Source organism: Catharus ustulatus, chromosome 3 (genome assembly GCF_009819885.2).
Source record: "Catharus ustulatus isolate bCatUst1 chromosome 3, bCatUst1.pri.v2, whole genome shotgun sequence".
In the NCBI taxonomy this organism is placed as follows: Eukaryota; Metazoa; Chordata; class Aves; order Passeriformes; family Turdidae; genus Catharus; species Catharus ustulatus.
Window position 1 is genome coordinate 92,776,117 of NC_046223.1, and position 25,956 is coordinate 92,802,072.

Genomic DNA, 25,956 nt, shown 5'->3' on the forward strand with positions numbered 1-25,956 from the left:
GACAATAAAACAGCACTAAGACATAGTAATGTTTAATTTTATTTGATAGAAAGTCGATTCAAAAATATGATTAACTATATACATTATTATATATGCTGTACATACAATTACATATACAAAATTTACATAATAGAAAACATCCTTCTGTTATGTTTTATAGATGGTAGGTAATACCATGAGATAGGACTAACATATTTCATACCTGCTTTCATCCTGATCTGATCTACAAGGAATTGTACGGTGAGAGATGAAAAAGGATAGCAAATCACTTAATTTGTACCCCAGCCCACAATAAAGTCTTCTCCACAGTACATTCTATTAGTGCCTTGCTCTAGAACAGTTAGATTGCAGCATTTCCCTTCAGCAGTATTTGGCTGATAACCTTATCTTCAGATTTTTTTTTCAGTGTTCACTGTAATATTATTTCTAATTTATTTCTGTAACTCAGATATCCTGAAATCCTCTTTAAATCAAGCTAGATTTCTTCTACTTTATTTCATTTCTCCAATCTGATTTCTTAGTTGCTTGTTTGCCATGTTTGGAATAGATTCAGCTAATAGTACTCTCAGTTCTGGGAGAAGTACAATCAAACAGAAAAGCTGTAGTCCCAAGCATTCTCTCCTTCCCATGTCAGAACACTGAAAACCTGAAATCAGTCAGCAAGGCAAAAAAAAAAATCATAGAACCATAGAATATGCTGAGTTGGGAGGGACCCATGGGGATCGAGTCCAACTCGTGGCCCTGCACAGGACACCTCAAGAGTCACCATGTGCCTGAGAGCACTGTCCAAACACTTCTTGAATTCTGTCAAGCTTGAGCTGTGACCACTGCCCTGGGGAATCTGTACCTTCCACTCCTCTTCCTTAGGCTGCTATAGGGTTTGTGTGACTGCCAGTTGCTTCCTGGAAGAACTGGCATCAGATCTCAAGGGGAACTGCTCAGATACTGGGATTTTTCTGGTTGTTGTCCCATGAGGAATATTCTGCCTGTCCACCCTTTCTCTAAGCAAGGGGTAGCATTCCAAAATCAAAACACAGGGAGTAGAAGCTGGCAACTCTGCCCTTTACTAGTTGCTTCTGCTGAAGTGTCCTCTATTTCCCACCTGCAGGGACCAGGCACCCTTATCCTATGGACCTGACGGTCAGGGAAGAAGAGAGAGTAAGAGCTGCTGAACCAGCAGAGTACCAGCAGCAGAATCCCTCTAAGAGAATGGCTTCCATAACTAGACAGGCTCTCCTGGAAGACTCTTCCCTGAGCTACAAAGGAACATGGCTTCTTTCATTGCCTTTCTTACTTTGACAGGTTAAAAAATAACTGCTTCTTTCCTGTGCATATCTTGAAAGTTGTAGTTTCATTGCCCTAAGAACGTTGTTTTGTTTTCCAAGTTAACAGCAGCCTTAAACATCTACTTTATTTCTTCTTCTCTGCTCATGTGGCCCTATGCTTTGTACTCCTGTGCTGGCCACAGTCTTCATTTCACTAGGAGATCTTTCTATTTTCTCTCCATATCACTATATTTTTTTTGCATTAATATACAATAGCTTTCTGTGATCAGTTAAGCAGTTTGCGGTCAAGGTGAAAGCAAGGGGAATTATGGTTACTCATATATATTCTTTTGGTAGTACTTTAAATAATATTTTTTTTCTAACTAGGGGGAACTCTACTCGTATTCTTCCTTATAAGTTTTAATTACTGCAAAACATGCATATATCTTATAACATCTTAAATCCTACGATATTAATATGCCTTCATTTCTTTTCTTGACTATGGGATTTTCGTTTGTTTGAGAAGAAAGTTCTCAGGCTTCTATCTCTGTCCACTGTTGGACACTACCATATATTTAGTACAATTTAGATATTATTTTTTTTTTATACTGCTTCTAAATCTCCATTGAGCATGTGAGCTGGAATGAAACACCTTCTGTTATTCCTTGTCTGAATTCCTGAGATCCTGTCCTCAGCTCTGGTTGGGAGAGGGCGCTGGTGAGCTGCTGGCGAGTTGAGACTCTGCCTTAGGAGAAGCGGGTTTGGGGCACTCCTGCTGACCTTCTGGGGTGGGAGCTGGAGGAGTCAGACAGCTGTCCCTTTGCTGAAGTTGTGCATTAGCAGCTGGTGAATCATCATCCTGCTGGTCTTGTGTACAAGGGGGAACAGCCGAAGAGTTGATGCCCTGAGGAGCAGCTGTTGAACCACTGTTGAGACAATTTATAACTAAATTTGAGATATTAACATTAAATGTGCAATTAGTACTGTTCTTAGTTTCCGCGCTGCAGTTTGTTTATTAGCTAGTTAAATAGTTTTCTTCACTGTCACATTGCCCTGTTCCTTGTTTCACCCCAGCTTCATGGATCTGAGATGGAAACCTGTCTGTCTCATTGGATTTGACTCCAAATTTTTTCTCTTGAATCATAATTCAAGAGAAAGGTGGAGGAGATGAGTAAGGAAGAAATAGCACCAAGGGAGGAAATAAAAGCTGCAGCATCACCAGATTTTAAAGTTAGTAACTTATGTGGATAGGTGGTTACTAAAGGTACTGCACAACAGAATTTTCTCTACCTCTCTGTACTTAATTGCTGGAAGGTGGACTGAAGGAGTAACAGTGAGATTATGAGCACTTATAAATTGTCTTACTTTTCTTACAGAGAATGTGTATCATCTGAGTTAAAGGAATCACCAAATTATCTTGATTACTTATATGGTGCTTAACTGCTTTGACAGTGAGGGAATACTTAACAGATGTAAAAAAAATCTATTATAAACTCATCAGTTCAAAAGACACTATTCAGGCAATATCTGAATTGGTTACAATAGATGTTGGAGTGGATTTCACATAAACACTGATCAGTAATAGACATAAGGGCATTTTAAAAATATTGAGTTTAAATTGGAAGGTCTATAGGCAGTATTAAATATCAACCCAGAATTGTTTTAGTATAGTCAAGGTCTTTCTATCAAGGCTTCAGGAATACTGTGTACATTAGAAGACTCAGGAATTAGCAAAATTTATGGATTCATCTGATGAAGATAAAAATTTAAAATATTTAAGGTTTTAATACTTTCAAAGAAGACAAGATCTGTGGTTTTGTGCTATTATTTTTCATGCCTGTGTTAAAGACAAGGAAAAATACTGCAGTGAATCATTGCATACTGTATGTTACAAATACATAGGACCTTTGATTTATGAAGTCTTCTCATCTCTAGGAGAAAAGCATTAACATAGTAAACTTTATTTTTGCCAGGCTGGTGCATTTGTTTATTGTTTCCAGATGGAAAAACCTTTGTATGTGGATTTTCCTAACAGACATTCTCTAAGTATTTCTCAAGTAATAATTCACAGACCACTGGTGGTCCATGGAGTACTACCATGTGGCTTGAAAAGGAATTTTAGAAGCAAAGCACTACTACTTTTCAAACATTTGTATCATAACATAGTCAAATATCTTGGGGTGTTTCTTATTTGTTGTTGTTGGGGGATTTTTGTTTTGTTGTGTTGGTTTTTGTTTCTTATGAAGTGTCTTACAGTTGTAAATTTGGATTTTATAAACATGCAGGAGATAAGTGAACTAGGAAGAAGAAAAATGTTACTTCAGTATAGAAAATCTAAGTAAGGACAAATCTCTTTTCCCTGTCACCCTGTTTTAATCTTGTGTCCTGTTTCTTGCTCATTTCTTATTGGGTTCTTGAGGAGAGGCTGAGGCAGCTGGGCCTGTTTAGCCTCAAGAAGGCTCAAGCTGATCTTATCTATGTGTGCTAGTGTCTGATGGGAGAGTGAAAAGTAGATGGAGGCTCTTCTCAGTGGGGCCCAGTGGCAGAAGCAGAGGCAATGGACAGAGATGGAAACACCAGAGGTCCTGTGTGAAGATCAGGAAACACTGTGAGGGTGGTGGAGCAGTGGCACAGGGTGCCCAGAGAGGTGGTGGAGTCTCTGCCAAACTGTCCATGGCTCTGAGCAACCTGGTCTGGGCGACTCTGCTTGGAACAGCAGGGCCTGGACCAGCCAGCCTACAGAGGTCCCTTCCAGCTCCTCCATTCTGTGATATGGACATCTGGTATATGTGGAAACACAACTGTGCAAATAGCTGACTTCACCGACCCTAGCCATGAGTTTGGTATTTTTATATTACTTTCATTCACAAGGCAAAAATGTCCATAATAGGTAAGATGTTGTTTACTAATTCCTCTGACCCAATAATTTTGACTCTTGGCAGTAAATGATTGCAACTTTAGCTCTCCTACAGTACTCTCATAAATATGTACCAAAGAGGTGTGATTTTCCTTATATTCACTTGTGGGTTAATTGGGGTACAACAGGTGACATGAAAATGGAATTGACTGGTCTCTGTTGAGCCAGAGAATAATAAGAAAGGTAAATAATGCCAAATCTAAAATAGACATATTGAGCAAACCAACTCCATGTGTTTACTTGTGTTTTCTCTTCCTCTCATTTAATAGTGCTGCTTTGTCTAGAACCAAGAACTATTTTTGTGCAGTAATGCTAAGCTGGACTGCTTCTGTATTACATACTTTTAATATAAGGTTATGGAAATATTTACTGGCTTGGTAGTGCATATACCAAATCGGTAAATATGTATTGTTACCTGAATTTTAAGATTGCTTTTAGATTTTATTACTATGAAATAATATGCAGAATTACGCAGTGCAGGCATTTTTAAAATTTTACTTACCAGAAGCTATGTTTCTGAAAAGCACCTGAGTTAAGATCTTTGCTTAAAATTGGCTTCTTGGTGCAGTTGTTGAGTTTTTGTCCCATCATTCGCCTAATTAAAGCATCATCTGTGTTTGGAAACAACTGTTTTGTGATTCCTGAAAAATAAATAGATGATATATATATATGGAGCCTCCAAATCAGGGAAACAAGAGATGTGTGATATAAAATATATTTCTTGCATCTTTTAAAGTTCCCCAGCTACTTCAGCTTCCACTCTAGTTACTTCACTATCTTTACAAAGTCCTTCATAGATTTTACACATGCCAGATCCTATTTTTCTTTGTGCCTTCCACATTGCTATGCCTTCACTTGACAGACTCAAAAGGAACTCCAGGGCCACAAGGGCTTCTGTAGTGAGTGATTTGTGCTTGCTAATCCTCCATCCTTATGTTCTGTTCTTGATTACAGTCCTTTTCCTATCCTCATCAGTCCTTATGAGTCTAATTCTTACTTTTTTTTTCCTCATTAATTTTCATTTGCAGTTGATGTCACTAAAATTTTCCCTTTTGTTTTGCCTGGCTACATTTTTTGAATGCAACAGTAACAGGACTCAACTTGAGGAATGCATTCTTGCTCCCTTCTTTTCCATCATCTTCCCTCTCCTTGATTTCCCTGCCCTTTCATTTCATTTTGAAGTCCTACAGTTTCCATCTTTTTAAAATAATCTGATCTACTAACTAATTTTCTACAGTCCTAGAACTCCCAAGCTTCCTTCTAATTTTTCTTTTTTTTTCTTATATAATGTTGACACTTTTCTGTTTAAATTCCCAGAGAATTTAAACAGAATTTAATTCTGATTAAATTCTCTTCTACCTTAACAAAGTTCTTTGATTTCTTTATAGGCTTTGCCACTGAATTCTCACAACATGCTGTATTCCATGTCCTGATTACCTTCTCTGCTTCCCTTTTCAGTTTTGTCTAGGCCCTAGTAGGATTTAGAACCATGAAATCATTTAGGTTGAAAAAGACTATTATGATTGAGTCCAACTATTTTTCTCATCCCATTAAATATTTTTCATTTTTCTCCAAAGTCATTCTGAAACTCTTTCATCTTACTGCCTCTAAATACATTTTTAGCATCTTCCACACTCTTTCCTTCCATCTCTCTTGACTTTGGGCATTGTTTTCTAACAAAGTTCTTAAGCAAAAAAGGTTTTTGTAAGTGATAACTTTTGAAACTGCTGGCTAGCTTCAAGAAAACTGTACTAAGGTACAGGAACTGGAGCTAAGCTGAAAAGGGAACAAAGAGAACTGCATTGGTCCAAGGGAATAGCAGTGGGGGAGGAATGACAATAATTAAGGCTATATTGTTAGAGTATTTAGTTATAGGTGTGAATCCAATTAAAATTTGGCTTCATATGCTCACAAAATACTGTTTTCTTGAAAGCTGATACTTTAGTCTGAAATTATTTTCTGTCCTATGCACCATATATTTTCTGCAGTAAACATCAGCATAAATCAAATTTTGTTTGCTTCTCTGATCACTATCTCTGTCTTCTATACAGTCTCATTTTGCCTCTAGCACTATTTAAAATGTCAGAATTCATAACATTCACTAAACTTCAGAACACAGCAGACCTAATTTAAAATTTGATCCAAGTGTGCCCTCTTTTTGCCTTCCCTTATCTGCTATCATCATGGTCCAAGTTTGACTGTTGCAGGTTAACCTTGCAATGGCTGAAAAAATTTACAACATCACTGTGCCTGAGCAGTCATCTGAAAAAAACCCACAGAATTTACACAATAGAAATACTACTACTTAGTATTTTGCTGGCAGTATTTTTAACAGATGGTTTAAAAAAGTAGGTAGCTGAAGAAGGAAATAGCAAGCAGCTCATCACCTGAGTAGACCAGCTGTTAAATATGACAACCCCTCCCTCTGAGAAAACCCCCTGTCAAGTCAGAGCCACATTGAATAAGTTAACAAGTCATCACCTATGATTTCTTGAACTTCATTCTGATTCATAGCTGGTTTTGCCGCTTTATCCTTTGAAGAGGAGGACTTTGCACCTGTCAGGCTGTGTGTAGCCATGTATTCATGTGTATAAAGTGCTTGCATCAAGTCATTTATAAATTTTTGAGGTTTGCTCTTGTTACAGAGTGCAATCTGCCACTTTTCAATCTTGAACTGGAAAACAAAATTGGTCATAGGCATAACTATTGCCGTTTTCTAGAAATATTATATAATATTACCACTGAAATATCTTTTTCATCTTATATTTTTAAACCACAATTTCAAAAGTAATCTCTGCAAATGGTGTGCTTGAGGTAACACGACACTTGCATACTGCTCAGCTTTTGGGACTATACACACAGCTTGATTATTTTCCAGAAGGAAGTGTGGGGCACATTAAGGACCCCATGCATCCTAGCAAACCCTTCGATCCTTATTATTCACTAGTGGAGACAGGACATGTTCAGACATAGCGAAATCCTTCTGCTTCCACTCCATGCAGGCTGGCTGTGGTCCAGTTCTGGCATGGTTTCTGTTCTGCCTCGGTAGCATGGCACTGTGCCCAAGCAAATATTCCTGCCTGTGAGCAGACATGCCCTAAGAACTGCGACATCTGGTCCTGGGCTTTGAGAGTGGCTTCTGCACGCAGCAGTGGTACAGCCTAAGAATTTGAACTCTCCTAATAGGCAATTCCGTGCTACCTCTATGAAGTAAGGCAGGTTGCTCAGAAAATTAGGTCTTTTAATGTCTTTGAAGATGTTAGGTCAAATTCTGTGGTTTCCAATATGCAGTCAAAACATACCATGATAATTCTAAACAGACTTCTTTGGATTTTAGCACTCCACGACAACACACAAGAATGATTTGCATGGATTAGCATGACCCAGTGCATAATAATGTTTATGTAAATTGTAAATGCAGATGCTAGAATCATTCTTTTAGTTGTGCCTTCATTTTTTCACATACAGCCTCTGTGCCTTAGATTTCTCAATCATGTTCTCTTATAATTGCAGAGAATAAGGGAATTTCTTTACTCAGTAACTCTGTATACATGTATTTCTACTTAACTGCTGGCCAATGACTGGAACAGGAGAAGAAATATAGCACCCTCCAATTAGAAATTAACAGATTGAACAGACTGCTGGTATTCTTCTTAAATTCACTTTGAAATACTATCATTCCCCTTTGGCATCCAAACAATTAGACTGGAAGTTATCCTTGGATCTTGATATTTTCTTCATGCATCCATTCTGCTCTTAGCCACAGACATGCAAGGTCGCCTAAATTAAAGTGAATTTGAAAGTGTACAAGACACTGAATAAATGCTTATGCTTCTCATGGAAAGAGAATTCTGCACAAGAGAAGCTCATTAGTCATTATATCAAGGCAATGATGACAAATTATTTTACTGATGGTTATTTTTTATATTATGCTATAGCGGTAAACTTTATACTGTATAAAGTTTTATGCCTGAAATTTCCTTTTAACTGACCTGTTTAACTGACCTGTTTTTCAGTCTGTTGCTCCTCATCTTCCACATTCAAAGTTATTGGTGAGCTGGAGTTACTATGCATAGTAGCTGCATAGGAATCTGCTAATGGATTGTGAGATGCCTTCCAAAGAGCATGTGGATGCAGACTGGACGTAGATGTTGTCACTCCCCCTTTCAGCAGTGCTTCAGCCATCCCTACCAGTTCCTCAAAATGACTGACTGCCTGTGGCAACACTGAAATCAGATGAAAAGTGAGAGGTAAAATAATAATTGAAGCTTTCAGACTCCAATTACATAAGCAGGGCTATTTTTGCAATTAGACTCCTGACATAATGCAAAAGACTCAAAGTAGTCAGCAAGGACATTTCAATATACTTTTTTCCTGCTCTCTCAAATGCTTTCCTGCTGTTCTGCTGTCCCCAGCCATGAAGATCTGGCCTCAGTTTCTAGAATAGATCAGTTCAGTGCAAGGCTAAGAGGAACTATTAGTTTATGCCCATCATGGCACAAACCAGACTATTTCTGTTTTTTACAATCTCAAAATCTCTACAAGTCCATAAAGCTGTTGAATATGGGCTAAGTGATGTCTGATTTTTTTTTCCTTCAAAGAAGTTACACAGATTGCAGAAGCTTTTCCCCTTTTTTTAATCTATAGAGAATATGTTTTAAATAACCTTTCCTCAAAGTAATATTTTAAAGTATAAACTTTTATTGCATCGATTAAGAAGAATCAATGCAGAGCAAAAAGGATGCAAGAGGTGACATATCAGCAAGGTACAGAATCACTAAATTACAGAAAATACTGTAAAAGACTAAGATAATTGCTCAGGATGCAAGGTAAATTGACTTATATGTGTGAGGAAAGTTGTCAAACCCTAAGAAAATGCCTAAAAATAATATTTTAAAAGGTGGAGATGAATGATTCAAACCAAGACGAATAAGGTAAGAAATGCAGTCAGGTGGGAAATGAAAATGATAAACAGTTGCAAAATCATCTGACAATTAAAAAAACCAGATACCAGATTGTCTAGGGATGGTATGGTGTAGCTGGCAATGGAAGGAGTAAATCTTCTTTAAACCTTAGTCATTCACTAGTGGTTTGAAATTTTGGGTTCAGTTTTGGCTGCCTCAGAGTAAGGGACAGGGACAAGTGAGAGGTGCTTCAAAGATGACCAAGAGATGAAGGATTCATTTACAGAGGAACAAAATATTTAATCTCTGGGAAAGAATTTAATTTGGTGCATCTGAAACGATCAGATTATCAGTAATGTAAATAATTACAGTAATTAGAAATTAAGTAATATCAGAATAAATGAAATATCAATTGTTCGAGAAAGACTGCTAGTAAATAAGGTTGGTTGGACTGGTCAGAGAAGTATTTGGGCTTAGCCAATGCTTACACAGCATACAGAAAGGTTCTCTTAGGAACAACTGGAAGGATTTTGACAGATTTTTTTCATTTCTAACTCTGTGATTGCATGGCCTCTGTGTAAGACAGTAAGTGCTGCTGGAATTAAATGCTGCCATGTATCACGGACTTTGATGCTAATGGTAGGCCTTGATCATGTCAGGTGCTTGAGCATCCATAATTCCCATCCAAATGGCCTCTTACAAATCAAGCTTCTCCTGACCTTCAGGCTTTCCTCTTCATCAAAATACTCCTGACTTTACCTTGAAGCATCACCAGGGACTGCCTTAGGCGGCAGTTTTCTCTTATGGTATCTGTCAGCTTCCTCTTGAGACTTTTAATTTTGGCACATAGTTCTACCTTGGAGAGTTGAAATAAAGGCTCTTCATCATCACTGCTACTTTCACTATATAGAAAGTTGCTTCCTGAATATGGTTCTCTCTGAAAAAAAAACCCAAACAACTGTGATATCTAGAGCAACAACAACATTAAATCAAAGCATTAAAACTTGCATTAAAATATCTTGCTAAATAAAAGAATTCTCTCATATAAACAGACTCAGTACATTTTAATAAAAGTTGTTACAAAATATAGCAATTGGTATTCTTAGAGAAATTAAAAATGAAAGGTCAGTGTAATATGCAACTGTTAGGTACCTTTGTCTCTGTTCTCTATTCATGAATTTTACAAAGCTGAATCTTTTAGAACTGTTAACTTCACTATGGCAAAAATCCTATGCCTTCCTCAAAAATACCTTTTAGACTGCTTTTGCTTAATACATTAAAATTGTGAAAATGGATGTTTACCTGTTTGTTAATTAAAGATGTTTCAAATTGACTCAGGATGTTGGCAGGAGCAGATGCCTGCAATGATTTCTTTCTTTTTATATGTTTCATCATCTTCCCCTGTAAAAAGTGCATAACAGTGCCTTTGCATTCCTATAGAGCCTTTCATGACAGTATTTCATAATATACCATAAATTTTTATTCACTGTGTACTTGAATTCTTGGTTAATAGTTTTAAGAAATGTACTTGTAGATTTGTTAACTTATATGTTTTCCTTTCCTATATTTTGTCACTGCAGACCTCAGCACAAGGCACACCCCAGAAAACCTGGTCTCTTCCCTAGTCAGATTTCTTACAGGAGAAAATGTAATGGAGCTACAGAGCATCAAAGCCTTGAATAACATTCATCTCTTGACACAGAAAAGGACAAAATCCATTGGCCTAAGTAATAAGTCTGACAGGTTATTGTGCTGAGGTACCATGTGAAGGCTGCCTGTATTCCTTCCTTTACTATACACCTTTTGCGTGTTATATCATGAAGAATTAGTAGTTACAGTCTATTTCATTCTTTTATGGACCCAACAATTATAAGGCACATAAAGACAGAAACTCACCTTTTCTTTATCCAGGTCACTGTCCTCACTTTCTGAGAATATCATTTCTATCCTCTTCCTCTTGCCTTTTCCAAGGACTTGTATTTTTGTGATTTCATCTGCTTGTAATATCTTTTGCATCATTTCCACCAGCTCTTGGGGGTCATCTGAAATGATGGAAAGGAAAAAGGCCAAAGCACAATCAGGCAACTATATCTCAAAAGCATGCTTCATATCACACAAATGTTCTGGAACTGCACTCACCACTCATGTACACAACTTTCACCAGGTGCTTTTCTGTCTTTCTTTCTCCCACTGGCCAGTTTACTAGTACGTGCTCATTAGGTTTCAGAAGTCTTTCTAGTTCATTATCATCACAGGGAAGGTCCTGTATCCATGAAGTCTCCCCAATTTGCAGTGAATTATCATTTACAAAATCAAACAGCGTGAATTTTTTCATTGTTAAGTGGCTTTCTTGTCACACAGACACTTCCTGAAGGACATCATAAGAAAAAATAGAAGTTACTGTATCATACTACAGGGTTGTTTACAAGAACACTTAAAAAAGCCCCAAACAACCCTCCTTTTGCTGGATATTGGTAATTACCTTGTATGAAAATATCCTAAGAAAGTAAAAACTATCCAAGCAGTGAGTTGTATCCCCCTTGAAAGATGGGAGATGGTCTGTTTAACACCTGTTCATCAGACATTTGCCTCCAAAACTATACACGGAAAACAGCTTTCACGCACAGAGTCCTTGCTCCCATACTACTTCTACGTTCAATCTGGCTGGGATTTCCACTATTACTACATTTGTCTCAGTAAAATTTTTAGTCCAGCCTCTGACTAAAACATACAGGTGTGATAGAACCTTTCCCTAGAATGAAGGAAAGTGCTAGTTAAACATGCTCTTAACTGGGATGTATGGTTACCATTTCATGGGCAGGAAGACAATTGCAGCCACAGAAAACCAACCCAGAACTACTCAGGACAACTGAATGGGTGAGGTATGACACATCCTGGCAGTGGAAAACTTGATGTACAAAAGAAATGACAGGCTAAGGACTGGAAGAGAGCTGGGCTGCTTCAACAAGGAGAACCCAAACCCAAATACACAGTTAAATCATTTGCTTCATGAAACAATACTTTTAAAGCAATGCGCCATTCTGGGCTTTTTAAAGCACTGAATTTCTCTACCAGGAGAAGGGAACAAGCCATACTTTGAGCATTATTTTCCCAATTAGGCTGATAGCCTTTCATGAAAGTGTAAATTCTACTGGAAATGTAGTCAGTTCTTTTAAGTGTTGCCATTATACTCAGAGAAAATATTTTCCACTTCAAAATTTTTAAATCAATACATAGAAAATCTCATTTTCAAACCTGAATCTCCTTTCCAGCAACCATATGGTCAATTCAAAAAGGTTTCACAGAGCTGAAAACTCATTCCTTGATGTGACATTGTGATTTGCAATTGACTTGGCCTCAATCAGTCAGAAGTGCCTCATGAAGAGGCTGTCAAAAAGGTAACTCAGAGCTAGAGAAGGAGAATTACATGGGGCTATTATGTCAAAGTGAGAATATCTGGCTGCACTGCTCTGTGAAGTAATGTCCATTTGTTTGCAGAAGCCCACTTTGCCACTATTCCATGTCTGTGCTATGCCTCAACAGAGCTGCCTTTCCATACAGGGGTGAACTTGCTAATTTACAGAAGACAGCTGCAGTCTTGTCAACATGTTTACTGATTCAATGGGGCAAGCAGTATAGATAAGAGATCACCATTAAAAGGAGTATTAAATAAAAATTTCATGCAGAATGTGTTTAGTGTGAGAGGAGTAGGGTTGTTAAGTATTGCCTCACGGGAGAAAGGAGACTGTGTTTGCAAGAACTGACATTACTTTTCTTTAAAGATCAGAAAACATCCATCCCATCCAAAATCTGGAAGTGGGAGCAGCCTGAGTATCTCTGCCTAGCATGACTTGCCAGAGACCTCATTCTGCCACAGATCCATGCTGGGTGGATCCTCATGCCACAGACAGGGATCATTCAAATATAGACAAAACAGAACCCAAAGTTTCAGCACTGACCTCACTATGGACAGGTAAAGTCCAAACTGGAACTGCATGTTTGTCTGGACAACAAAAATACCAGATTTGAAACAGGTGGAGTGTGCAATCAGTTGAGTATCAGTATTCTTCCTTCTTTTTCAATATGCTTTTGAGCATATACTTCACTCAGCTTAACATTTCTCATCTGGCTCAAAGATGTTACTTCTGCCTCTGATCAACCCAGCACAGCAATCTCCACCACCCAGTTCTTTGCTTCTCAGACAAAGCACAGTAATTTCACAATTATAAGCCACACCATTTTGACTAAAATTTTGCTCCCAATCCAGAAGCGCGGCTTACACTCAGGAGCGGCTTATATATGAACAAATTTCCCAACCCAGAAGTCTGAGCCCACAGCAGCCCCGAGCCGAGCCGGAGCCCGCCCGGCCCCAGGTGGCGGGGCAGTGGTGGTTCAGCGATGGCATTGCCCAGCCCCAGGAAGCGTGGCGGCGGCGGTGCTGCCTGACCCTGGGGGGCGCGGCAGCGGCCGGGCATGCCGCTCTCCCTCTTCCCGGCGGCAGTGGCGAGCGGGCTGGGGCCGCTCCCTGGCGGCTGCCCCGAGCAGGGCTGAGCCAGTAAACCCCGCAATTCTTTTGCTAATTGGCAACTTTGTGAAAGCTGCACGCGGATACTCGCTGCAAACGAAAGTGCAGCTAATAATCCGGTGCGGCTTATCTATGGACAAAGAACGAAATGTTGCCAACACGCAGAGCTGCGGCTTATAATCAGTGCGGCTTGTAATCGTGAAATTACTGTATATTTAGTTACTGATATTTACCCCTTTGTCCTTGGCAGTTGTGAGCTACTTCTCTACCCTCCTAAAAGTCCACATAAGAGCAACAGAATTGCAGCAAAGTTAGAGCTGCCAGTGTGCTAAGTCTAATAACTGAATGATTGACTTCTATATTTTTTAATGTTTCCCTGCAGTCCTCTAACAGTTTGTCTTTTGTGTGTCATTATGTATTGAAACAAATATTCTCTGAGCCATGGGATATTCTTGTGGTCTGAACTTGTACAGGGTTAGCAAGCCAGCCCAGGATTTCCACAGGTACAATGAATACACAGGCTGTTCACAGCATGCAGGGCAAGTGATGATTCCCCATGGCACTAGGGCTAGTCACGTACATACTGTGCCAATATCATGCACATCAGGATCAAGTCCAACAGCTTTTGGAAGGTATCAGACTTGTCTACATTTTTAAACAGCTTAATGGAGTCAGTGGAAACGTGGACTTCTGGATGTTCAGAGCCCATAAGAGCAGCCTGTGCCACTGGTAGACACTGTGAAGCACATGGCAACAAAATATTTCACAGAGTCTTTACACCAGGCAAGCACCTGGATCCATGAAAATACATCCTGCCACTTTAACCTAGGGACAATTTTTACTGTGGTCATGGCAGGACACGGAGCTCAGCAATTTATCTACATTATATATAAAGTTCTTCTGAGCTGATAAGATTCTTGCCTGTGGTCAGAGGATGTACTAGCAGCTAAACCAATTTCACTAAGGGCCTTAACAGCTGCCATATTCTCTCAGCATGCTGAGAGAAGGAATGTTCCTGCTGTTTATAAAGGGACCAAGGCAGGAAAGCAGTCGAGGGGCAGCAACAGCAACTGGCCAGACCCCCTTTTCTCTGCTGCAGCTCTACTGGACATAAGCCCAACTGCTTGTGCTATGGGTAAAATGATGAAATAATTATATCACCAAGTAAAAGGAGCAGAGTGTAGTAGTTGATTGTAAATGTTTTTACATTATGGAGCAACTCCTTCAGCTCCTGCAGTAGACATTAATCAAACTACGTCTTTTCACAGAATTTATTGTGACAATCCACGGGCCCTGGGGATAACACCTAACTGTCTGCTGGCATCATCTCCAGCCAGTGATTAAAGGGAATGGAAAGGTAGAACAAAATGTCACTAATAAGGGAGAGGAATAGTGAAACACTTCACTTTCTGGAAGAGAGGTCCTACAGTGTTTCCTCACCCTGACTTCCCACAGGAATGAATGTGAACCTGATCCAATTCAGGACTGCTGGAGATGCTTCTCTCTAAAATCTTATTTGCCAAAACAGATCAAAGGCAAAATATAATGTATCATCAAAAAACAAACAAAATAACTTGGGGACTGGGATTAACCTTAACAAATTTTTACTGCCTTAAAAGGGAGAGATAGTCTAGCCACATTTGGCTCAGTCACTGCAAGAAAGAGAGGTGATTCATCTCACCTATGATATGTGTTTAAAAGACAGCAGATGACTTACTGTCTGGGAGAGCCTATTTCTCTCCATCAGCTACTCAGTGACTACAGAGTTGGTGTGTCTCCTTACAGAAGCTGGCCTGGTCCAATCTTGTATTAGCTTTTCTTTGTTTTGAATGGATTTTGAATAGTAGGATAGATTCCAGTAAACCACAGAAGCTATAGAGAGCCAAAAGGATGACATATGAAATCCATTAAAGTGTATCTGGTTCTCAGTTTTAAATGTTTCTAACATAGTTCTGCAAGTCATCAAGTAATATTTCTGACACTGAATGCTTTGTTCATTGGTTCATTTAGAGGAAACATTATCATTCACAGGCATTATCCTGTGTGCAACTACTAACCACAGGGACCTTTGAAAGCCACTTATGCTTTACAAGTTACAGTAATTTCACGATTATAAGCCGCACTGAGTATAAGCTGCACTTCTGGGTGCCAGCAATTTTTCATTCTTTGTCCATATATAAGCCACACCTGATCATAAGCTGCACATTACAATGCAGAGTGTGATAAAAGGTATCTATTCTATCACCATCTGTTGAGGATGGGGGCAGTGATCCTTATCTCAACGGCAGATATTCTGCTAATGGGCCATCCATTGAAACCAGGTGGGGCATTGTTCTTTATCTTTTCACAACCCATCCTCCCTCCAGCGAGTCATTTTCTGCTAATGGCCCATTGAGTCCCACTGTGGGACTGATAAAATTACTGCATCCCATTGAAAGTTGCTCCAGCCAGGGGGAAGAGCCCAACATTTCTTATCAAGATAAAAACAGAGGTTTTGAGACACTAAGGGAGCCCCTTTCTCCACTGGACTCCAGAGGAAAACCGGATTTCTCCACATCACCACTGGACCTTTAGAGGGAAACTGCACCTTGTACAGGAGCACTGCTCCAACTGAATCACATCTGTCACTGCAGGAGGATGCAACCACCATTTAATGGGACTGCTAACAACACCCTGCCTGACGGGGTGTCAGGTTGTACTCTGACTTTGTCAGGGTTTGGAGTTTGTTTCTTTGTAGTACTGTATTTCTATTTTGATTTCCCTGGAAAAGAACTGTTATTCCTAATTCCCATATTTTTACCTGAAAGCCCCTTGATTTCAAAATTTCAAAGAGAAGCTCCTGCCTTTCTCAGCAGACACCTGTCCTCCAAAGTAAAACAGCAACTTTTAGGTCTTTGTCCATATATAAGCCGCACCTGATTATTAGCTGCACTTCGGGTTCGGAGCAAAATTTTAGTCAAAATGGTGTGGCTTTTAATCATGAAATTACTGTACTTAATTCTACTATATGTTCCATTTGAAAACACTACTGATTTGCAAATTTAAGATTTTTCACTATTCTAGGTCATTTGTAGAAGGGAAAAAGGTAAAAGGAAGGAGCCATATAATTTTAAAGTTCTGCAGAGGAGAAATTAATTGGACTCTTAATTTTTACAAACATGTTAACACCTCACATACTGCACAGATGCTATAAATTTGTAATCGTGATGTTGTTACTAGGCAACACAAAAAGCCAGTACTAAACCAAACCAAAACCATGCAAGAAATCCCAAGCCACTAAAAGGTCACTTAGAGACATAGCTCACCCTTTGTCTGACATAGTCTGTTCCATTCAGCCAGAGAACTGGCAGATGGCATGCTGAGATCATTATTTCTCTTTTTTTTTCAGTAAACACAGTGCAAAGAGTTACAAGTTTACCACATGTGATTGTCTACCCACTTGACAAGTCTGATTCCCTTGGCTTAAAACAGGGCTTTGACACTGGTTTCAGCAAATCAAGGAATTGTACCACAACCATGTACCACAGATCCATAATTATGGTAAATGGTCAGGCTTGCTACAAGAGTTGCTTCAAGTCAGTGAAGAACTGATGAGACTGGTTGAGAAAAATATCAGATGTGCCCCTCCTTATCTTATACCCAGCTCGAGCAAGGTGTAAGGACTGAATATGCCTGGGTGAAGTGGAAGTCTCAGAGAAGCCCCAGAGAAAACCTGCACCTCTCTACCAGCCTCTGTGCATAACCAGCCTAATTATAAATGTGGTCCTTTAAGGAGACAAGGATGCACTCAAAGCCTTTCTAGTGAAGGTCAGACAGGCTGTACTGCCACCTCAGCAGGTGGAGGAGGGCCAAAGTGTTTATTCTACCTTTTGTGTCAACTATAAATTCTGACTGAAAATAACCAAGACCCTCATTAAGCCTACTTGCATATTAACTGTTACATCCTAAGAATGCAAATGAAGAGAAATGAAAACATGCCTTACATGTATGATCATAACCATCAGAACAACACCTATAACATAAAGGAAGGAATGGTTTGGGGCAAAGAAAGAAAAAAAGAGGGCGGAAACACCTCTGCTTGCTTGGGATTGTTTGATGGACTATTCTCCTCCCCTGAAGGGATGCCTCTAGGTGAGTTTTGTGCCTCCAGTGCATTGTAAATACCTGTGAATAATTTCATATTTCTATCTATATATCACTAATAGAGCTCTGTTACTCTCACCTGCTGTAGTGATACACTGGAGTTACTGCAATGCTATCGCCAGCAATCCTGAACCTGTTTTCCTGTTACTTCAGGAAATGGTAATTTTTGTGAATCTGGACTGTGAAAATTTTTATTGAACTCAGATCTATAGTATTGAACTGATAAACTGCAGTATTTGCAAGTCTGTGATCATGCAATTTCTTATTGAACTCAACCAGGCTGGTAATGCTGAATCAGTTCTAAATAGAAGCTAAGACCAGCTGCACCCAGTCCCTCTGATTTCTGAGGACCAGGTGGAATGCAAGGGGATTTAGTTTAGGCCAAATGTCTGTAGCCTTAATGCAATACATAATAAATACATTAAAAAGCTAATATTTTATTATGTACTAATATTTTATATTATTTATCCTCTGAGTTCAGCCTTCAATTATCCCTGTTTTCCTTGGGGAAAAAAAAAACAAAGCAAAACCCAAACTTAACTGATCTTAAAATTAATCTACCTCTAAAAACCTATTTATTTCCCATTCAGCATGATAAGTGGTAGTGACAGATTTGGTCTGTGTTATTTAGACTGTGACATTTTACATTGAACTTGTCAGAATATTAAATACAATGTTGATGGAAAACTTGGGCTGCACTGAAGCCTCAAAATTCCCTATAGCAAGTCTATGATGGAAAACATGAACATATTTATATAAGTTATATGCCCTGCTGTAGGTTTTAATATTTTTTACCTAAAACCAGTGTAAGATTTACTAATTAATTCAGTGGAATTACATGGTGTCAGAATACAAAAGTGTGTAACTGCTCAAAAGATTTACAGTGCGATATCTTGGTAATTTCTGGGAAAAGACGATTCAAAAACACAGAGTACAGATTCTCCACAATCATCAGTATCACTGTGTTCCAAATTCAGCTGGGAATCTGGGGGAGCATGTATCAGCACACTACTGCACTCTTAAGACTATAAACGCACAGAAATTATCAGAGAAATGATCCCACTTATCTTCCACAGGAAGGATGAAACTCTGTGATTTTATTCTTGATATTCAAGAGGTCACTTCCTCATTGCAGATCACTATCCTGGTGTGACTCACTGTGAAATAACCTAAGATACTTTTCTAAGAAGTGATGCTATTCATGGTAAAGCAGCAGGTCTGGCCTTATTTACCCAGATGGCCTCCTTGACTCTAAAGCCTCAGCAGCATTTACAACTCACAGGATTACACAGAGAACTTCATGCAAACCTTGTACCACATTCTAAAATCTATTGAGAGACCCAAGGAATTCATGAAGCCATTCTTATTTTTCTCAACAGTAACCTCCTCCTACGTTTTAGCAACCTAGGAGTTCTATAAAATAATACTAATATCTAAATATGTCAAAGTCCTCTGAAGAACTGTGGCTTAAATTGGAAAAACGCTGATATTTGCATCAATTTGTTAATTTTATTTGTTAAATTGAGTGATAGGAAAGGCTGAATAATGAATTTTTAAGCAGGTATATTTAGTATGTCTGGAAGTACTAAACTTTTGTTCTAACCAATAATTTATTCAACTATGAGTGAAACATGGCATTCTTTTTAATGGATTCCAAGATAAGGTAGCATCATTACTGTGTTTTCAGTGAAGTATTCAATTCTAGATTAAGATGCTTACATTTAGGTGTCACTGGTGCACCAGGGGTCTGAAGTTATTGCTGTAATCACTGGAGATGCAGGGGTCAACTTGTCTTCCTAAGCAGGTGTCTAGCACCACTGTTACTTGCTTGGCCTTGAGCTGCTACTTTAGAAGTACAAATGTCCCACAGGTTTTTTTATCACAACTGTCATCCTTTTGGAGATGTCTCAGCCTTGAGCAGCTCCAGCAGTTTTAAGCCTGAAGCCCCTACTCCACGCAGTTAAAGCTTCCTGGAGAGCAATTCAGCTTTTTTCAGCTGCTGTAGGGTTCAATACAATGGCTTAAAAATAAATGCATGGTGCAGTCTTATATACCATAAATTATTATGCCTGGCCTCCAGCTGCCTCTTCTGATGGGCACAGACTTCACACAGGGTTTGGACCCTCTTCTGGGCTTACAATGGTGGTTACTACCTCTAGGCACCTCAAATGGCACTAAACACAAATTCAGGAAAATGCATTGTTCTCTGAGCCTCGATGCTTTACCTGAATTTAAATAGGAGCCTAGATATCTCATATGCCTATAAACCATATCCGTTTACTTATCTGTGTCACGCTCAGTGAAAGATTCACATTGAGGTAACAAGATGCCAAGTAAGATGCAGGAAGCTATCTTAATTCACATGACATTATTATCTTCATTAAATCTCTTTATTTATTGAACTGGATGAAATACCTATGCTACAGGAATTTGAATAATCCCAAGAAAGCTCTTTCCATGCAGGTTAATATATCCAAACATTTAGAAGCAATAAGTAGCCTGGAAGGAGAAACAGGCTCTATAAAATCAAACACTCGGCCATGCTCATCTATGACTTGGCTTGGGTAATCCAATGCAATCCATTTTAACAGCTCCCAAATTATAAACATTAAAGAACACTGATGCATCACTTATATTGTCTAAAAATATTTATGGGATCATTAGAGAACTTGACCACATGCAAATCTGTGCTGAAGTACAATAATTGTGCACTTGCTCCATGCAACAGCCCAAGCAGTCAAATAACCTTTTCCTAAAAGGCTGAAAAAATATTACACATACTTTCTGCATGCAACTAACGCACTTTTAAATTGGACTTATTAAAAAAAAAGAGATGACATGAGATGTTATAAGAGGATGTATCTTACTCTTTTTATAAGGTAGTAGAAACTATATATTTCATTCTACCCCAAAACGTTACTGTTGGTGGCATTCTCCCTTCAGCTCTTAAAACCAAAAAAGTGAAATAGAAGCTAGAAAATTCCACGGTTGATTTTTGATCAGTATTTAATAACTCAGAAGCATCTTACTGTATCTACGTCTATGTCTTTGCCGACTGTCATAGGTGAGTGATCATAGATGAGAAGTCATGCCTTATTAACACTCAAAGTGCTTGCTCTTTTACTCCAAAGCTCTTCCCCAATTGCTCTGTTTATGCAGCATTTTGGTAGGTAGGAGGAGAAAAAAAATCCGCATTACTATTAAAGGTCATTAACTAGAAAAAGAGACATATATATTGTCCTTTTACTTCAGGGAATATTATTTCAACTAAAAGTAATTCTGCACACACTTAAGAGAATTGACAGCAACACATCTTACCTGCAAGGACAAACACCTCAAAACTTACTAGAGCTATTTTTTCCCCTCTTGTAAAATTAAATGTCTTTTTACTGTAGGTAGTGGAATGACCAGTGTTGTATATCAGTCTGAAACAATCCTAAAACAACTTTCAATTATATAGTTAAAATACTAATGAATTGCAATTCCCTCTGGAAGGCAAGGCCACATACAGATTGACAACTGCTACTCTAAACACTGCCAAAAATGAATACAGAACAAATTTCAACCAAGGACAAAGGGGCACACTGCTGCTGTTATTAAAAAAGGTGCCATAGGAGTTTCAGCAGTATATTCCCATCTAGGCTCAAGAACAGCCTCTCTGCCTACAAAGTCAATTTATGCCCACAGGATTCCTGCTAGCATTTCTCCAGCAACACTGTAAGCCATGAGTGTACAACTGTATGGCTCATTCTCCATTTGATTTATCTTCAGTCTTATAAACAGAGGGAATTTAAATACGCAAGTTGTTTGAGCTGACAAACCCACAAAATAAGGACAATTACCTCTACAGATATAAAGCTGACAAGAATTTGGGTTTGCATGGTCACCTATGACACCTGTAGAAAGCAAAATGTTCCAGCCATGGAGGGCTTTAGTTTATAGCACTGGAATGACAGAGTTTGGTCTTGGGTAAATCATACAACCTTTAAATATATACTTCACCTTTTTCAATGAATCTGAAATAATAATACATATTTACCTAATTTGAAAGATACTGTGAGAATTACCTAATGCTAGCATGCCTCTTAACCATGCAAAGCACTGTATGGAATAAACAATTTAGCAAATTTTGCAGAATGGAGATTTGTAATAACCTTGCTGAATTTAGAACATATCATTTCACATAACAGATTTCTTTTCAATGTGTTGCCTATATCAAGCCAGAAAGTGTTATTCTTTCAACTTTCACTTTCAAGAAAGTGTTTTATAAGGTTTAATAATTTATTGGAAACTCTCCCATTATTTCCTATGCTATGTTTGAGCTGCTAGGGTAGCACTGATGGCATCATGTGAGTAGAATATCGAGGGGAAAAGTCAATTATTTCATCAAAAGAAGTTGATAACTCAGATACTACGATGTCTTCTGTATTTTCTCTGCTTGCCTCTTTGGTTTTGTATTTTCTTTGTTTGATGAGGAAAAACCCAAATATTTTTTTAGAAAGTATTAGATGATTAGAGAACCCTTCTAACCAGTTAAGTAGTCATTTAGGCAGAATATTTTACTCAATTATAATTAATTAGTACAAAAACAGTCCTCAAGCATACCTACATACCAGTGAAAAGAGATGATCTTACCCTTTTACTCACTCAGCTACTCTTCTGAAATAATTTCATGCATAATCTCATATTCTTATGTCCACATCACCAGATTTGGCATGTGACCTTTTTTCCCTCAACTCACTGATACAGGGAGTGTTACAGCTGCACAATGAGGTCCACAGGGCCCCAGTCTGCAGGAGCAGAGAGGTGCCTTCACAGAGCTGTGCAGTGCCCTTGAATCCCCTGGCTCACACTGGCAGAGGTCAGCAAACTACTGCAGACATGGTTTCTCCACTCAACATCCCATTTTTTTTGCCTGTCAGCCTAACCTATGGCACTCAGCTAGAATTTTTAGTTTCTTTTAAAATGTGTGGCTGAACATCACCTAAATTATCAAGGAATATGCACTAGCCCAGAAACTGTTGAAATTCTGCAAGCAAGACAAGGTCTTGCTGGGCAAGACTGCTAACTCAGAACAGGCTAGCATGAGAGACTGGCTGAAAGAATATTTGAGGTCAACACTGCCTTGCCTCCCTGCAGGAGAGCTGCTGCTGCTACAGCACATTCCCTGTTCAACTCTTACATTAAGCTGCAGTTTGACACAATTTCCATGTTGTTTCCCTACCTCAGGTAACTGGGGAAAATAGGTAAACTGCATTCAAGAGTAACTGTAATCACAGAAACATCTTCCTGTGCCTTTCCACTTCCAAACATTTGCTGGTCACCTCTTCTCTGTGGGTTCAGTGAAGCAGAACTTTCCTTTTTGATCCCTCTGCACAAGTAATTATCTCCACCTCATCCCTCAGCATTGTTCAAGTGAAAGGCTGCTTCCCTCACTGCCACCAAAAGCTTCAGTCATGCCAGTGACTTTGTCACTGCTCTGTTTGCCTATGGTCCTCATCAAAGCAAGTATCTGCAGGACTCTACATCCCACCTGCTCACAACTCTGCAAAAGTGTACTCTGAAATGGCAGCAGGACCCCTTGCTTACTGCAGAATCAATAACTGCCTTCTTAGATTATAAAACACTTAATTCCACTTTTCAACAACTTCTGACCTCCCCTTCTATTCCACTCCCTGTGATCACAGTTAGTTTCAAGACTTTGTTACCTTCTTTTACTTCTCTGCAATGCCTTCACCTCCGGGGTTTCTCTTCTGAGGTCAAATCTCAGATGAGAGATTTTGTTTTAACCTTCTCTCTTCATTTCTTTTGTCTTCTCTGTTTATCATCCTTATGATTTAGGAAAAGTCCCCTAAAAAACATTCTGTAAAGAATCTTAGATTAATAGTGTGATACATGTAAAACTTCTCTTAAATTCTCTTTATTACTATTTGGGGGAAAAAATCTACTCACATATCATTTGCTTATTTTTAATGTGTAGTAACTTCAGCAATTTAAATTTTATTCACCATGGAAGTAATATTTTAATCACACTACCATACCCTGCAGTACTTAACAAGCACAGAGCAGTAATGAATATAAAGAAAGCCTGAGCTGCAATTTGATGTATATGTGAGACAGTTGACTCAAAAGCCTGGAGCAGCAGCTCTCTGAAAAATCATGCATGTCAGCATTTCTTGTACTAAACTGTACTCTCTTTTGCATTTGAAAAAAACAATTGAGCAGCTGTCATGAAATTTATCGTATCATTTTTGATAAACATTATCTTCAAGACACCAGTGAGCCCTAACTTTTAGAAGGGAAAAGCTATAAACCTTAAACTAAAAAGCCTTCACTGAGCTTTGTCAGATGATTTCCATGTGCTATTACCTGAGAACAATGTGAGAAGAACCCTTCCCCCTCAGTTCTCTGTGATTTACCGTGCAGTCACTGCCGTGCTACTTTTGCTCCATCATCCCACTCTGAAACAATACATCAGTGCAGAGCTAAAGGTGTCGAAAAGTTTCCTGCTCCTGCAATATCCTGCAGCGTGGCACTGCAGCATGATGCCAGGAGGATCACACCAATTTGCTTCATGTTTCACTGAGGTAACGTGGACAGTTTGAATAATCTCCAGGTAATCTGCATCAAAACCATTCTACTGCAGTGTACTGCGGTATTAGGAAAGATTTCAATATTGCACCACGTGATGCAACACAACCTTACAGCATTTGGCAGTTTCTAGGCAGTGAGGGGAAGCTTAGAATCCATGGCTGCAATGTAGCAACTTTCCATTTTACAAAGTAATAGGACAGACTATTTTGGCTCACTCTGTTGGTGTATAGCATGGAATGATACAAAATCACTGGGATAAATTATTATAGACCTAAACCCCTTTTTTTCTTTTCTTTTCTTTTTTTTTTTTTTTTACTTACACCCCCTGCTATCATGAGCATCTTTCAATGATAACAGATTTCCATAACCTTCAGGGTACAGTAAAGTGATACAATGTTATTAGCCCAGTGACAAATTAATTTTACTAATATAGAGTTTATTTTTCCTGTTCTTATTTAAGCTACCACAGATACATTTTCCCTGTTTTTCCAGCTTGCATATTTTAAATTTAACTTAAATTTGCACATATTTCTGTAGCTTCATATCAGTCATATAAAGCAGAAACATTTCAATGTTTCTTCAATATTTACACTGAGATTTAAATTATTTCTATTAAGTTTCAGAAGTGTTCTTCAATTTTATGTGCTGACATCAAAGATGCATGAAAAGCATATGAGTTTTGCCTTGAATGAACCTTTTCCCCCAGTAACGAGAGTAAATGCAATGTTGCAAAATGGTACCTGACTATATTTTCAGCAAGTGATTTTTTTTTTTTCCGTGTCTGTGAGGGAGTTCAGAGCTACATTTCCAAACACCTCTGAAACAGTCTTTGGAAGTCTGGACTATCACAATAACAACTACAGAGGTAGAAACAGCAACATAGGTGAACTCTCGTTATACGGTGCACACGGCAGGAGTGCGATGCTGCGCCAGCTGCGGCCGGCGGTGAGCGAAGGGCACGGGCTGACATTGGCTGCAGCGCACTGGTCGCGGTTTCCTGCGGGGTCCCTGCAGGTGCTGCTCTCACAGCCCCGCTGCGCAGAGCGCGCACTGCCCCGTCCCGCTCACCCGGCACCGGGGACACGGGGCAGCCCCGCACACAGCTGAGAGGGCCCTGCTCACCTTGTCGGGATGGATCTCATCATTTCCCGATCCCTCCCCCGCCACCAAACCGGCCTCGTCCGACGCCCGGGGTGCAGGGTACGCCACAGACCCCTTCTCCACGGACCTGCGCGGCGCTCGCCGTGCCGACAGCCCTCGCCCCTCGGCCGCAGCCCCTCTTTTCCCCCGGGGGTCCCCCGGTACCTCGCAGCAGCCATTTTCCGACTCTCAGCAGCTCCAGCGGTGATGTCACCGGCCGAGTCCCCTCGGCGGCGGGATGCACCGCTCCTTCCTCTCCGCCGACACCGGTGGCACCTTCCCTTCTTTCTCCTCCTCCTGCCGCCGCCGCTGCCGCCCCGCCCCGCCGTGCCCCGCCGGCTGCCATGCGGCGCCGGCCCCGCCCCGCCCGCCGCTGCCCGCGGCCGCTCCGGCTCTGCCCGCCGCGCTGCCCGCTCCCGGCAGCCGCGCTGCACCGAGGGGCAGCCCCACCGCAACCATCGCCGGCTG

At 39.6% G+C, this 25,956-nt stretch overlaps 1 protein-coding gene across 5 annotated transcripts; it reads right to left on the minus strand.

The window, feature by feature from the left end:
• On the minus strand, nucleotides 1–25,797 carry BEND6 (BEN domain containing 6). Of its 5 annotated transcripts, XM_033055051.2 has the most exons (11): nucleotides 25,654–25,797; nucleotides 23,463–23,617; nucleotides 20,784–20,901; nucleotides 11,226–11,454; nucleotides 10,983–11,128; nucleotides 10,389–10,487; nucleotides 9,846–10,023; nucleotides 8,188–8,408; nucleotides 6,664–6,856; nucleotides 4,685–4,823; nucleotides 1–2,191 (listed from the first exon to the last, which is right to left on the minus strand). In XM_033055051.2, the coding sequence occupies exons 4-11, from the start codon at nucleotides 11,419–11,421 to the stop codon at nucleotides 1,957–1,959; spliced, it is 1,407 nt and encodes a 468-aa protein (XP_032910942.1). In that variant the 5' UTR covers nucleotides 11,422–11,454; nucleotides 20,784–20,901; nucleotides 23,463–23,617; nucleotides 25,654–25,797; the 3' UTR covers nucleotides 1–1,956. The 5 variants fall into 5 exon arrangements, with proteins under 5 accessions (XP_032910942.1, XP_032910939.1, XP_032910940.1 ...); XM_033055048.2 differs by lacking the exon at nucleotides 20,784–20,901; XM_033055049.2 differs by lacking the exons at nucleotides 20,784–20,901; nucleotides 25,654–25,797 and adding an exon at nucleotides 25,577–25,601.
• Between the last annotated feature and the right edge of the window lie 159 nt (nucleotides 25,798–25,956).